General features: G+C 44.0%; 1 protein-coding gene across 1 annotated transcript in view; it reads right to left on the minus strand.

Moving 5' to 3' along the window:
* Positions 1-16,503, minus strand: part of nhsl2 (NHS-like 2) — a gene marked incomplete at both ends in the record, with an annotated part of 231,149 nt that overhangs the window by 33,959 nt on the left and 180,687 nt on the right. The window contains 2 exons of the mRNA XM_080741471.1: positions 1,967-2,216; positions 5,796-5,938. Of these exons, the coding sequence (XP_080597597.1) occupies positions 1,967-2,216; positions 5,796-5,938 (393 nt within the window). The remainder of the gene's footprint in view (positions 1-1,966; positions 2,217-5,795; positions 5,939-16,503) is intronic.

Raw genomic sequence — 16,503 nt, forward strand, 5'->3', positions numbered from 1 at the left:
GAAATCTGGCGGTCCATGATCATTACATCTGCAGATGGGGCAGTTTTACCAACAATCATGGGGTTTTGTTTCTTTATCGTCCGTTATACCGCTCTGCAAAACCCCAGAGCAATAACCAGGGCTGCTGGAGCAGATTACACCCTGTCAACGGGACATTACTGTTATGTTGTCACAGAAGTGGTGAGGTTATGGTTCATTTTAGACATTGCAGGGGGTGTGGAGGGTGTGGGGTGTGGGGGGGAGGTTGTGTTTGGTTTGTTGGTATGAAAAGTAAACTCTACCCGTTGAGATTTGAAACAGCATTGTTTGACCACTTAAACCCCAGCATCATTATTGTGGGGAAGGCTTTCACAGAAAATAGCAGATCGACAGACAAGCTCACAAAGCTTGTCGTGACGATCGGCTATTTTCTAGTGCTCCCCGCAATAACCCCAAAACAGAAAATACACTGGTAAAGCCCTGCGGGACTCCGGTTACCAAAGTGGTTAATGGCTTTCATAAGTCCTGAAGGTAAACAAAGCGTGTGTGAGCATCTAAAGCAGTGCATTTCAAACGTTTCATGCATACAGTACGTTTTGTGTCCGGATAGCTCAGTCATGTAGACTGGACTACAAGCTTATAAGTTTGATCCAAGGCTCCGCCAACTCAGTGTTGTGCGGTGAGTTGGCGGAGTACTGGGAGCTGATGGCCGGTGTTGCAGTTTAAGTCTAGACTTTATAGAGTTTAAGGTGTCCTGAGGCCGATTATACGAATGCCTTCTAAATCAGTGGTTCTCATCTTAAAGTTGTTTTGTGCCATGAAGACGCCCAGAAGAGAAGATTTGTGTTAAAAATGTCAAAACTATAGAAAGTCTTTCAAACTACTTTCAAGATTTTTCAATAATGTTAAAAAATAGCAGAGGTACAAGCTTGCATTATCTGTTATTTTTGAGAACCACTTGAAAAACACTGTTCTTAATCCTAAGAGTTTTCAGAAAAACTGGTGTTTTTCTGTTGTTGTAATATACTAGCCCTTACCCGTTCAAAGATATGAGCTCCAAAATGATGTGCAGTGTGTGGGTTATGGGATGTGCACTGTGCATACAGTATATGAGGGATGGAAAGTAACTTTAACTGGTGCTTGCATGATAATATGTAGGAGCATCAATGTAAGAAATACCCGTTTCGTTTAATGGCTACCCATTGTGATGCGATTTCAGATCAATTGCTCCAGCCACTGAGGAGAAACGCTGTTTCAGACAGACCAGACACTCACTCACTCAGACAGACATTTCGCAAAATTATAGTATAGATATAGCTAGGAAGAGAGGTAGCTGCAACAAAGCAGAAAGCCTGCAACACTCCAAATTAGATAAAGTCTTTACAGTGCACGGCTCAATAGTATTATGACGCTGTCAACGCTGAGGAAGACCAACAGGTCAAAACGCGTCCGCCTTTTCCACCAAAAGAACCTTGGTTCCAGAACCAGTGCCGGTTCAACTTTCTTGGGAACCTTGGTTCGTTCTTGCGAACCGACTAGCGTTTCCACCAGATTGAACCAGAGCCATTGTCCCCCAGTTCAGATGGATGTTCACTGGAAAAAACCAAGGACGTTGTGGTTCCGGTTCTGAACCAAATTTTACGGTTCGGAACCAACTCCGGTTCTCGGTGGAAAAGTACACCTCTGGTTCATCCCATAGGTGGGAGGAAGAACCAGAACCCGGGTCTTTGCCGGTGGAAAAGGCCCCCTTGTGTGCTGGCAATTCTTCCTTGTTTCATACTATATATAGCTAAAATCTAAAATGACACAGATGTTTCCGAGTTTTAATGGGTTATAACGCATGTTCCTCCGTGTCCAGTGTGTGTGTGTGTGTGTGTGTGTGGTGTGTGTGTGTGTGTGTGTGTGTGTGTGTGATGTGTGTGTGTGTGTGCGTGCGTGCGTGCGTGCGTGCGTGCGTGCGTGCGTGCGTGCGTGTGCGTGCGCTAACCTGTGACGTCCAGCGGTATCAGGTGAGAGGGCGTGCGTCTCCCCAGGTGCCAGCGAGGTTTGTCGGCGACGGGGGGTCCGGCGGTGGGCGTGGTGGCGCTGCTGCTGGCACTGTTGTTACTGCTCCACGCCACCGGGGGGCGGTCCGAGCCACAGGGGGAGGGGGAAGGGGAGGGGGACGGGTTGGCCACGCCCCTCAGCCCGAACACGGAGGAGGTGGTCTCATCGTCGTACAGCTGCTTGGAGGCGGGCTGAACCACAGGAAAGAGGAAGCAAAGTGTTCAATTTGATTTCGTTTTTTTTTGTCATAGTCTTTTGAATAATATTTATTTATTTTGTCATGTGAAATGTTTTAGTTTTAGTCAACTAAATAGTCAACTAAAACTAAATAAGATTTTAGTCTTAGGTCAACAAAAATTTATTTTGACATGCCTTGATGGCATCGTAATGCATGATTTTACACTTGGTTGCATGCTGAAAATAATAATAATTTACAAAAAAGAAAAACATATATATCATATCATATCGGTTTATTGATGATGTTTAGGTATTATCATTCTAACCTTATGTTTCTGCTCTACATACAGCCAACTAGTTGAAGCTTCTAAACATGCATTATCACTTAATACTCATTAACCTTAAAATAACTAATAACCAAAAATAGACGATATATAAGCTCATCGAGCTTGTAGATCAGCATTTTTCGAAGTGCGACATGCTTCCATAGAAGACGGGCTGGCTTCTAATATGGAATCCAAATGGACTGAGGTCAGTCATGGCTGAGGACTTTAATCCATGCATGTGGAAGAGAGCCAGAGGAACTCATTATTAACATGGACAAACGGGAGACAGGGACAGTAGAGGGGACAGGATAGGACAGGACAGGAAAGGAAACAAATGGTTAGCTATAACCGTATGGCTCTGCAATTTGCAGGACTCCGGGGGGGGAGGGGGCTGGGGGGGGGGGCTAGAGGAGGCTCTAGCGCCCCCTGGTGAAGGCTTAGCACCCCCTAAGCCCTCCCACCCCACAACCCCAATTCTGATGAAAAATATTGAAGGAATAAATAAATAAAATGTATAAGAATATGTGAAAGACTGGAAATACTGGAAAGCATCTTCAGCCTCACAAAAACCCTATCCGACCTACAGTCCTCAGATTTGGAGCTGGAAACTGCCAATAATCTGGTCTGTTCAGTTATCCGTACTCTATAAGTAACCATTAAAGTGAGAGAATCTCATTTGTCATATTAGTACTATTAATTATTGTCTGTTGCCAAAATGAATTATCCCCTGCTCTAAAAAAAAAATCCAGCTCCCCCACAGCCCCCCCCCAGTCACAATTCTCTGGAGCCGCCGCTGCCTGCAAACCTAAAGGTGTCCGAAAGCTGTTTTGTTGCCGGCTCTAAAAAGGACCATTGAGCTTAGATGAGACGAGAGAGAGATGTGATGGTATAGTGGAAGACGTTAAAGAGGAGAACGATGTGTGATTTGGAGAAGATCACCCATAACTTGGATGTCTGCTCGCTGGCTCAAATGGGTGCTTTCAAAGTTTGGAGATCTATGACAACTGCAGGGCGAGAGAGAGAGTAAGCTGATATTACACTCACAATGTCTGCCATCTGTCAAGAGTTATGCAGACAAGGCACATCCTCGTCAAATTAACAAGCCACGTGAAGAGTACATTATTAGACCAGTGGAAATCACAGTCTCTGCAATGCAAATTCATTCTGGAATTCCAGCAAGTGGTAACAACAGTCGTCATGCAGCGAAATAGATCTAGAATGTATTACAAATAAAAAAACAAGAGAACGCAATGCACAGCAAAGCACAGAGATCGTATCAGCCAAATTACTCTGGATTTAGACAGAGCTGGAAGAAAACAGCCATAAGTAAATAGGTCGGAAGGGGCTTATTGACGGTATCAGCCGAGAACGCGGGAGTCTGTCCCCGTTACAATGCGCTAGTCTAGACCCCTGGGAGATGGATTGTTGAGGTGGAGCGCCACGCCTACCATCAGCTTGTTAAAATACTAAAGGATCCCAAAAATCATCCTAGAATGACAGAATGGGGACAGAATACAAGCATGTTCTTTATAAGGCCATCTTAGACTTCATTAAGTGATGGCTGATGATTAGTGATACGAGCATGGTCTGGTAAATTCATCCTAAACATTCAGCAGAGCCTGCAGGATCCAGCCATGGGACCGGTTAAACTCTTCCTAGTATTCAGCAGAGCCAGACATGGAACTCATTGCTCAACTATAGCTATAACTGCACTGTATAGTTTCTTGGAGGACACAGCCAGAGCCTGGATGCTATAGCCTATTATATGGAGAGACATTTGACAGCTCTGCAGGCAAAGGGCCTTCGGTCCACAGTGCACCAGAAATCGCCTCGTGCTCCTTCTGCTTTTCACATTAGAGAGAGAGAGAGAGAAGAAAGAGAGAGAGAGAGAGAGAAGAGAGAGAGAGAGAAGAGAGAGAGAAGAGAGAGGATGAAGAGAGAGAGAGAGGAAACTGAGAGTGGTTCGGATCAGCGCAGAGAGTTGGCTACAACCTTAAGTCCAAATACGACTTTGTTCAGTGACACAAAGGTGCTTAGATGCTGCCAAGAATGAGAAAATGGTGATTTAATTCAGAGCAGAGGAGAACTATAGCACCTGTGGGAAGATGGAGGAGAGGTGTGGGCAGTGCATTAACAAACGTATAAAAGAGGGGAAAGAGTCGACGGGGCTAGAAAGGGAGTTTGTGCGCGCGTGTGTGTGTGTGTGTGTGTTGTGTGTGTGTGTGTGTGTGTGTGTGTGTGTGTGTGTGTGTGTGTGTGTGTGTGTGTGTGTGTGTGTGTGTGTGTGTGTGTGTGTGTGTGTGTGTGCGTGTGTGTGTGTGTGTGTGTGTGTGTGTAGGCCAGTGGTTCTCAAACCTTTTTAGCTCGAGACCCAGAAGAGAAGTTCAAGAAGCAGAACTGCAAACGTTAAGTTGCGGACTTGTGATGGGATATAAGAGGTGAGGGAATGTGTCAGATGAAATAAGGCTTTGAGGAAGGCTAGTGCGTGCATGTTCTGTTGTGTGCGGAGGGGGAAGAAGTATCAATATCTCAATGTACAGTATACGCCTTTACAAGTAAAAGTCCTGTATTCAAAATGTTACTTGGGTTAAAGTATTGGCTTCAAAATCTCCTTAAAAGGTAGGGTAAGTGATATTGTTTTGGTTAAAACAAAAATAACAATATTCATACTATATTCATTGCTATAGCGTGTTTGTTCAGTAACAGAGGTCTCCCTGACCTGTCACTCAATAAACAGAAAATACATTTTCAGGTGAAGGACAAAGTCAGGAGAGAGTAACCATGTATCAGCTTCAATGTTACAGTATAGTGTTCCAGTTCCAATTTGTTGCTCATTTCTTTGTGTCATCACATCTGAATCAGGACTCTGAGTTCTCCATCTTGATTGGATAAAATTGGTTGAACTGACCTGAATATGCATTTTTTGTTATATTATCAATATATTTAAAAAATAGCTACATGTTGTGAGCTTGTACTGTAGATCGGCTACTTTCAAAGAGCCGAGGTATAAAACAGGACGTAATATGTAAAAGTATGTTTTGTAACAATTATCTAAACCTGAAAAGTAAGTAACTAGTAATTAAAGTTGCCTAATAATAGTAGTGAAGTAAAAAGTACAATATTTTATCTCTGAGATTTAGTGCAGTGGAAGTAATAAAGTACCAACAAATGAAATGAATGAAGTAAGCATTGGTTCTCAACGTGGGGTCCGGAGAGTGTGTGTGTGTGTGTGTGTGCGCACACATGTGTGTGCGTGTGTGTGTTTACCAGGAATATGAAGTCGGGTCTCTTGTTGCAGAGGGACACTGGCGAGCGGCTGAGCGATGTGGAGACGTCGTCTGAACTCTGAGAGGACGGGTGTCTGAACGTCTGGCCCGTTAGCTTACTGTCGTACAGCTGCTCCTCAAAGTCTGCACGCACACGCACACACACACACACACACACACACACACACACACACACACACAATGTAAAAAGAAACATATCTTTGTTAGACTTAACTTGCAGTAAAAGCTTTGCTACATTAAATAACACACAAACAAACACACACACAGACACACACACAAACACACACACACACACACACACACACACACACACACACACACACACACACACACACACACACACACACACACACACACACACACACACACACACACACACACACACACACACACACACACAAGATGACATGCAAAGACAATGCATAGATGAAGAAATTTGCATACAACCACACAGAAACCAAAACAACAAGCGCACGCACACACGCACGCACACTACACATTTTGGCACTTGCACACATACACATACACACACAGGTGCGTGGTTTTGTGCACAGTCTGCACACCAAGAAAAACATAGATAAATGAGTCAGAGCTACAGTAGGGTGAGTCTTAAATTCAAGTGTCAGTGGCACCAAAGTGACAACACATACGTCACATGCACACCCACCTGCATACACACACACACACACACACACACACACACACGCACACACGCACACACACACACACACACACACACACACACACACACACACACACGCACACACGCACACACACACGCACACACGCACACACGCACACCCCCCCCCCCCCCCCCCCCCCCCACACACACACACACACCCACCCACCCACAGACAGAGCAGGTATGTCATGTGCATGGTGGAGAGCAGAGTGTTGCCAGACCCTGCAGTCTGCACTCTGTCTCTGTGACAAACCTTGCAGCGCTGCTTCAGTTGTCTGTTAATCCTCTGCTATACGTACAGCCACCATTCCTCCTCTACCTCTCTCTCTCTCTCTCTCTCTCTCTCTCTCTCTCTCCCTCCCTATCTACTTCACTGTGTACTTTTCTCCTCTCTCCTTCACCGTCTCTCTGTCTTTCTCTTCGCCTCTCTCTCTGTGTCACTCACTCTGTTACTTACTGGTTCCCTCTCTCTCTCTACTGTGCTCCGCTCTCTCTCTCTCTCTCTCTCTCTCTCTCTCTCTCTCTCTCTCTCTCTCTCTCTCTCTCTCTCTCCCCGCTGCTGTGTCCTATTGGCTCCTTCTACTCTCTCTCTGGCAGCTCACAGGACTCTCCCTCAGGCCATTGTAAACAGATTCCTACACCCCCCCCCCCCCCCACACACACACACACACACACACACCCACTCCCCTTACTCGCCATTCCTTTGCCCCAATACCCATTCCCCGCCCCCATTTCTCCACGCACTCAACCCTAAAGCCCTTTCCATCCTCCAACACTCCTTCCAACTTCACGCGCACACACACACACACCCACCCATGCGCACGCACACACACACGCGCGTGCACACACACGCGCGCACACACACACACACACACACACACACACACACACACACACACACACACACTCGCCAGTGTTGTCCTGCAGACGGTATCAAGTGGAACTGTAGGGTCGGTGGGGTATGCCGTGAGCGTGTGTGTGTGTGTGTGTGTGTGTGTGTGTGTGTGTGCGTGGGGGGGTGAACTTGTTCAACACAGGACAATATGGATTCCTTGCTGGTGGAGTATGGTTGCCTGGCGATACGAGGGGTGGGGTGGTAACGGGGGGCTTCGGGGGGGTTGGGGGGGGGGGTGGATGGTTGTTGACAATGGAACACTACTCATGTCAACAATGGCCCTGGGGTCCCTGCAGCCTGGGGCCACAGGTTGGTCTGGAGAGGCGAGGAGGTGAACCGTCTAGGTTTCATGTTCAGGGAGGTCGGTGCGCCGAGCGCTGCGGGGGGCTTATTAACCCCCAGCTCCTCCTCCCCTATCGCTGGCCTCCTGACTCCAAGTGTCTTTGAGCAAGACTCAGTCTGAAACCCTAACTGCCCCCCGACGAGCAGGTCGGTGCCTTGCATGGTGTCCTCCACCGTCATGTGTGAATCATGTGTATGCGTGTGCGAACGTGCGTGTGTGCGGGTGTGCGGGTGAATGAATGTAATGCACATCCAACTATTCATTTAGCGAATGTCTGTCTGACCATCTGCATGCTGACATCACTGATACTAAACAGTTTCGCCGCCATGGTAACCACAATCACTAACGTCATAGTACTGACATCACAGACTGGCCTGGACACGGAACACCATGTATAATCCCACAGATACTGTGCACACCCCTATTCCCACCCCCCCGGGAACAGGACTAGTAGTCATAATGCATTCAATTCTGCACTGGCAGCCACAACGAAACAGGCCAAACCATTCATGTTCAATGGATGCCAGCGACATTGAAGATACGCAAAGATACATCCAACATTTGTACCAAAGCTACCCAAACTGCTACTACAGAAAGTTGATGTCAACTTGCAATAGCTTTGATACAAAGCTATAAAATATGCTGGGTATCTTTTCTATCTGCCTGAGTGAACGCAGCATGAAGCACTTAGGATAAGAGTGCTATACAAACGGCCCATTTACCATTTACGTCGGTGCTACTGTATGCGGTGCTACAGACAGTACATAAATGCATCGTTTATACCAGTGTTTCTCAAACTTTCAAATTCCAAGGTCTCCCCTTAACTCTGACAGTGTACAAATGGACACCTAACGGGTCCATTTGGTTCCATTTTACAAACTTGTATGGGTCAATTTAGACCCCACCTAAGTCCCTGGAATTCACTTTGAGAACCAGCTGGTTTATACCATTAGGTTGGAATTGTGCTTTGGCAGCCAAAATTCACTCTTTCGCTCGATGAAGCGAAGCCGTCAAACCTGTACGGTTCTTTGACTTGACAGCTCTGCACAGAGGAACGGTACGGTAGGTCTGTGATCCACAGAAAGCAAAACACCTCCTTTATCTCTCTAATCTGAAATACATTCACTAATGACTTTATACTGGGGTTGCGCGCCGCGTCGCGCACCATACTGTAAATAGCAGCTCAACGTGTGGCAGAATGTCGACTGAATGTCCCCTGTGGGATACAGGATAAAGGATAAACATCTACTGTATCTGGCCTGACGATGATCAAACATGTCACTATAGGCAGTGGTGGGAAAAGTACTACAAATGTTTTACTTAAGTAAAAGTATCAATACTGCAAGTAATTCAACATGAGTAACAGTACAAAAGTATTGGTATCAAAATGTACTTAAAGTACAAAAAGTAAAAGTAGTCATAAAAGTAGTGAAGTTCAAAATGTATATAAATCTTTGAAAATAGCACATTTGGCCGCGTCATCTGGCCTGGAGTCATCAACAGTTATGCACAGAGCCTATGGAGTTTAGCTCAAAAACTACCATTAAATGACCATAAGTATGTACATTAAGCTTCAGAGGTGTTTCTGTTTTCTTAGTTTTTCTTTGTTTTCTACCAGAGCAGCACATTTCTTTTAATGTCCATCCATATGGATGGATCTTTGCTGTGTGATGATGTCTGCTATTTTTCATTTCTTATATTTGTGAGCCCTTTTACACCCTAATTAAGGTAAGGCTGGGAGATATAAATTCCACTCGATGACACAGCAGTCATTTTCAAGCTGTTAATTTGCGGAGGTATACTGTAGGCACACGCACAGACAGCTGTGCACGAAGAAAAATAATGAGTCATTTTTAAGAAAAATAAGATAGCTATCCCTTCCACCTACTGTATTATGAGAGGGAGAGAGAGAGAGAGAGCGCGCGAGAGAGAGGGAGAAAGAGCGAGAAAGAGAGCTGTAAAGGAGCTGGGAGCCGTGGAAACTGGTGCGTGAAGAAGACAAGACAAATGAAAATAACAACGTTTGGAACTCAAAACTTTCACAAAAGTTTTAACGGAGAAACGAGTCGTGACGAACCAGAAAGGCTGCAGCGTACTTCTTTTCCGGAAAAACACATTTCGTCGTAATAGCACAACATTACGTGATTGTGGAGAAAACAAACAAACAAGCGTATTCCATTAGCCAAGTTCGTATTGACACTTTTTTGCGCCTCTGAGATTTACTAGCTGAGAATCGCAGAAGACACTGATGTGAATGTCATGTAGTGTGATGAATTTCAAGGTGTTCAGGATTATTTTGTTTCATTTACGCAGTCTAATCCAGCTGGAGGAGACTGTAAAAACGGCTAGCCTGGCAGGATAAGAGCTTGTAGATCTGCAACATTTTGGAAATCTTTAATAAATGAGGATTTTTATTTTTTTTACTCAAATCTTCTTCTGGGGGTCCCTGGAAGAAAATATTTTGAGATGGGGGATCGGCGGCCAAATACATATAATTTTGGGGGTCCTTGTTGTTTTGAAAAAGTTTGAGAACCAATGAGAATCTGTGATGACTAAATGTATTGACCATTTCGTCAACAAATAAAAACTATACTAAAATGTTAGGGAGAGAAGAGATCCAGAACTAAAAGATATTGGCCAGTTTGGTTGAGCTCGGGTGTTGCATTCTGAAAATAGCAGATCTACAACCTCACAATGCGTCGTGCTGCGACGCATTGTGAGCTTTTCGATCAGCTATTGTCAGCATTCAACCAAGTGTAAATTCAGCCATTACGACGCCGTCAAGACTTGCTGAAATCCATTTTTAACTAAAATCATACAATATTTTAGTCGACTAAAACTACATTAAAACTAAAACCTTTCAGATGAACTAAAATATGACTAAAACTAGATGAAATTTTATTCAAAAGACTGACTAAAACTACATCAAACTTTGCTGTAAAAATCAACACTGCGGTGGAGGATGTGGGACAGGTTGTTGAAGGCCTTGTAGGTGGTGAGTGGAATTCTGAAATGTATTTGACCAGGAGTCTGCGAAGGTCAAGTATAAATTAGATTTTGTCCAACAGAGAACCTATTCAGTATCGGCAAAGACAGCCTTCGACTTCTTTCGAAGTACAGCAATAACACAACAATGTGTTCCGGCCTGAAGGGTAAAAACACAAAAAGGTGTTCCCATCCTTATTAATGGGTTAGAAAAAAGGGGGGCTTGAGGGGTTCCAGGGGGAAAATGATCAATGGTCAGGAATCAAATGGAACCTTACGGGTCTTTAACTATTATATGCTATATATACTATATACTATATATAAGAGTGAATGCAAATTGAACCAAATAGACCTAATTGTACACTGGGTTTGGGTTCTGTGGCCTAATGTACTGTATACCAGTGGGGGTCCCAGAAGTTAAAAAATCAACACACGCCCTTATTAGATTCCATCTTGTTTTTGATGCTACATCTTCAATCGTGTCATCGGTGATGTCTTAATGACGTAAGACTTCTTCTGATATCTCAGTCTACATTATGTGACATTGTGGCCTATATCCTTATTTGTTCCTGGAAGTCTGGTGGTCAGTAACAAAGCAACAAAGCTATAGAGAAGACCACAAGAGCAGGTGAACATCGGAACCCCAAAGTACTTGCTAGTGAGCTTTGCCTGAACATACTCTGAAGATGATGATGCCTACGTTGCTCGCTGTCTAACTTTATATAAGTACATCTCTGCAAGACCTCAAAAGAAAGGCTGACGTCATACCATACCATACCAGAACAACAGAACTGAGATCTATGTCCAGAGTGCAGTTAAAGTGTTTAAGTGGGCAGAGGAGTGTCGCTCGGACAGAGATGAGGAGAGGGCGTATGTCATGTACATGAGATACCTAAATATAGTAATTGACATCCTTCAAAAAAGACCAGACTACAGGGAACATCAGGACTATTACCGGTCCCTGCTGGGTCCAAAAAATCCTTCGAAAGCCATCGAAGAGGCAGAGAAGCTCAAAAAAAGCCTCGAACTCAGGTATAAGGAGGCAGAGGAAAGGAAGAAGAAAGATGGACTCGGCGAACACAAAGGACAAGGTGAAGAAGGGAAAGCTGAAAGAGATTAAGAATACACCTGCAGGAGGGATCACTGTTGAAAAACTATTCCGGTTGATGAAGGACCAGACAGTTCTCATCATGGACGCTCGTAGCATGAATGATTTTCAAGAGTCCCACATTCACATCCCAGGTCATACCTGCGTCATCAGTGTACCTGAAGAGGCCATAAGCCCAGGAATGACTGTAAACCAGATTGAGGCCAATCTTCCGGAAGTCTCCAAAGAACAGTGGAAGAGACGAGGGTTTGTGGACAACATAGTCCTACTGGACTGGTCAAGCTCAGTCACTGATCTGATACTTGGAACCACCTTACAGAGCCTCAAAGACGCTTTGTACAAGTGGGACAACATCACCATCCTTCACAGTGAACCCATGATACTGGAGGGAGGCTATGAGAGATGGCTGCTGTTCTACCCTCAGTTCACCACCAACGGCAAAGCCAAGCCTCCTAGGCCCATATCCAATGTATAATATGTGCTGTTGTTGCATGGTGGGAGATGGTATCATCCTCATTGGAGTAAATACTCTGTCAGATGATTCAGTCAGACACCAAGCAAGATGCTGTACTCATGCTGTCAGCTATCGTGAGCCACCCCATGCTTAAAAAGTGATAACCTTCTTTTTAAGGCATTTGGGGCATCGTAATACCATACGTGGACCAACGATTCTTCCTCTTTCGCTCAAGATCTCTTCCCCCCATTTTTTTTACCCGTCTCTCTTCCTTCATCCAACCCCCACTTTCTCAACTGTGAAGGAAGAAGTACACATTTTTTACTTAAGTAGAGGTATCAATACCTTACTGTAGAAATAGTCGGCTACAAGTACTGTACAATTCAGTATTCAAAATATACTTCAGTAAAAAGTACAAAAGTATTGGCATTAAGATATACTTTAAAGTACCAAAAGTAAAAGTACTCATTACGCCGAAGGTCCCATTTCACAAGTTATCAAATGTATACAAAATATAAAAGTAATTTGAAAATAGCCGATCTGCAAGCTCACAACGCGTTGTGAGCTTGTAGATCGGCTATTTTCTCAAGTACAGAACAAAAACAGAACTCCCCTGTCTATCTCACTATACATCTCAGTTTCTCTGTCTGCAGTGCACCATGTACAGTATACTTCTCTCTCTCTCTCTCTCTCTCTCTCTCTCTCTCTCTCTCTCTCTCTCTCTCTCTCTCTCTCTCTCTCTCTCTCTCTCTCTCTCTCTCTCATATAGAGACTCAGACTACCCCTGGCTCGACCTTCTGTTAAATCAATCGGGCGGAGCGGGTCTGAGTTGAATGAGTTGAAGTTCAGACGACAGACAGACAGTGCACTGAGTGAATTTGACTTTGAAACTCCAGCCTACACAGCACAAATCCTCCGTGCTAACTTAACTCGGAGGAAGGTGTGAAAAACTCAGTCTAATTGTGTACAGTGGACGCCCAGGGGACACAGTAAACAAGCTGCATTATCCTTTCATCTGGGCATTCCATCTCTCTCTCTCTGTCTCTATCTTTCCCTCTCTAATGATTTGGTTCTCTGACACCTCTCTCTTACTCTCTCTCTCTCATTTATGTTCCTCTTCACCCTCTCCTCTCTGTCACCCTCCAACTTTCTTCCAAACCCCCCAGGTTAGCATTGCAGCGCAAAAACAAAACCACATCTAACATGTCACAGCCGAGTTATTAAAATCGACACCATGACGCAACCCCGGCGAGCGGCGTTGCTAGGCTCGCGAACAATTAACGTGCCCGCGTCAAATCACGACTCAAGTCGAGTTAATGAACGCGCAAGCTATATGGATACGAATGGTGTCATTTTTCTGAAACGAGTTCAAAGACAGAGTTGAATGGGAATGTTGCACCAACCAGCCGTTCTCAAGCTTTCTACTGGATCAGGGCCCACTTGAAAAGTAGTCACGGCCCACTAAACACGGCTGCCAGTAAGTGGTCAGATCTGTTTTCAGGGCATGTTTATTTTTGCATTACTGACGTCATAGTATGATGACATCAGGGTAGCTATCACTATCACAACCCATCAGCATTACAATGAGAACACATTTTTCACGATTTAAAAAATACCATGACACATTTTTTACATATTTTAAAACAATATTAATGTTATATTATCGTTTAAAAAAACGCAGTGTTTTGCCAATGATTTGGGGGCCCACTTGGGTAATTGCTGCATTCGTGTCCTTCAAAGTTTCCTCAAAGTCTTCACTATTACTTTGAAACAATACAGTAATGCCTAATTTATACTACATCGCACGAAGGTCTCCCCTGCCGAACATATAGTTGCAGATCTACAAGCTAACAACACGTTGTTGTTATGTGACACGCTGTGAGCTTCTAAATTGTCTATTATATTTTTCAGCATACGATATTGGCAAAAGATGACGTACATCCTGGAGTAATAGCATCCATTTTAGGAAAACAAAAACGATGACCTGAAGTAATGTAATATCTCTGTCACTGAATTAAAGATCACCCAATTAGAGCATTCCAAAAACTGCAGATATTTTTGATTAACCAACTAAAAACTTTATAAAGTGCCACCACAGCACTTTGTGCTAGTTTTAAGTGCATCCATTCATTTAACCAAAGAGCACTTAAATGGACCCTTACACTGTAGGTGCAATTTGCTCAAGGTCTGCCGCTATCGATAACGATAATATTGTAAATGGATGAGTCTCTTATTCTTGTAATCATTTCAATTTGTCATCTACGAAGGGCTCTCTAAGTGTGTTGATAAGACTAAATTAGCTTTGTGCGCTATATGCCAGGGCTACAAATACCACTTCCTTCAGAAACTATTAGGCACTTTATTTCATAAAGAGGAAACACTCGACCTAATGAAACGGTTCCTGGGTTATTTGTATTCACAGGAGCGAGTCGTGCGCTTCCTGCGCTGGTGATATAGGAAGAACAGTCCGTTTTCGCACTGCTAAAAATAATTGATTATAAAACGGCACCCAGCTGCAGAAACACCACCATCAGCCAATTAGTGGGAAAATAAGTCAACAAAAGGCAAAAGTGGAGAATCGCCCTGCCTGCTGTCCCAAGAACCAGGGGTGTCGCACCAAATTCTGGGCCCTGGGTACAAGGATTCACTGCGTTATGTTGTGCTTTAACTATCGGTGCCGCGCTGCCTGCGAGCTTGTAGATCTGCTATTTTTGAAAAGTTGTGAAAATCTGTGCAAGTCCTTGAAGGTTTTTGGAAAACCTATGTTTCTATGTCAGTGGTGCTCAAACCTTTTCATGTGAAGGACCCCCAAAATTATATGTATTTGGCCACGGACCCCCATCTCAAAATATTTAGTTCCAGGGACCCCCCCCAGAAGCAACATTTGAGTTACAAAACCTTCATATATTCAAAGATTTGCACACATTTTTTCACGACTTTTCAAAAATAGCAGATCTACAAGCTCACAGCGCGGCACTCGGTGCCACGCTGTGAGCTTGTATATCTGCTATTTTTCAATAGCTAAAGTATATAAAATAATTAAGGCCCTAGTAACAAGCTTGTATATCTGCTATTTTTCAATAGCTAAAGTATATAAAAGAATTAAGGCCCTAGTAACTCAGTCCCACTCCCAACCCCCCCCCCCCCCTTGTGACACCCCTGCCAAGAACTGTTATGTCAGCTAGAGTGGAAACCACAGGCTATACGTTCATTTGACATAGGTGCACCCAGACCTAAAACACAAGGAAGAGAGATACATCACAAGCCGCGCGTGGAGGAAAAATAAAATAATATAAAACAGCAGGTGTGCTCAAAACAAGATGCTGCGAGCTGTTTGCTGACTTTTTACATTATTATGCTACGGTGTGAACTGCGTTATGATTATACCGTCTCTGTGTTGCACCGACGAACTGATACTTTTCAGGATTCAAATCCAAAAGCATCAAAAGTAGCACAACGGCAAGCTCAATCGCGTTGCATCGTGCCGCGTTTCGAGCTAGCGGATCTGCCACTTTTGATGCTTTTGTGTGACGCCGTAGTTTGATCAAGTAGGGTGTTAATTTACCAAAGAAAACACAAGAAGTTAGAATATAAGAGGTTTCTGCCCGACAGCAAAGATACGATACTACAGTATGAACTGCATTATTATCAGGGACGTGCTGGCCATTGGGAAAAGTCGGGCCAACTCCCGAACGGCCGGTTCATTTCCGGCCGGTCCAGGCCGGCCATTAGGAAAAAAATTAAACCTCGGTTTGAAGTGAAGCGGTGAATCTTAGTATAGAATTGTCTGGAGAGCCGGTATGACAGCCGGTATAATAGGTTTTAAAAATATATATAAAAAGTCCTGCTTGCTGGTCTCTTAGATGTTTGTCAACTGCATCCCTCTATAATTATTTCAGTTTCTGTTATCTTTGTGGCCTACTAAATTGTTCAACTTCTGCTAGATTTTCAATGTATTTACTCTTGTCTGCCTTAATGCTCCTTTTTACCATTCTGTTAGCATCTGTATATTCTTATTGTGCCTTTGCTTTTGCTCTTATGCGGCTATTTGTCATTGCTGCAATAGGTGAGACCTATTGCATGTACAAGACAGATAAAACCTGAAGGCCAAATTATCATGTGAAGCTTGACCAATCCTCAAAGTATCCATTCATCTGACCGGGAGGGACACCGCACACATATTCTGGACGTACAGGACAGATAAAGCCTATTCATTCTGAA

This window comes from Nannobrachium achirus, assembly GCF_963921795.1.
Source record: "Nannobrachium achirus genome assembly, chromosome: 14".
Taxonomy (NCBI): Eukaryota; Metazoa; Chordata; class Actinopteri; order Myctophiformes; family Myctophidae; genus Nannobrachium; species Nannobrachium achirus.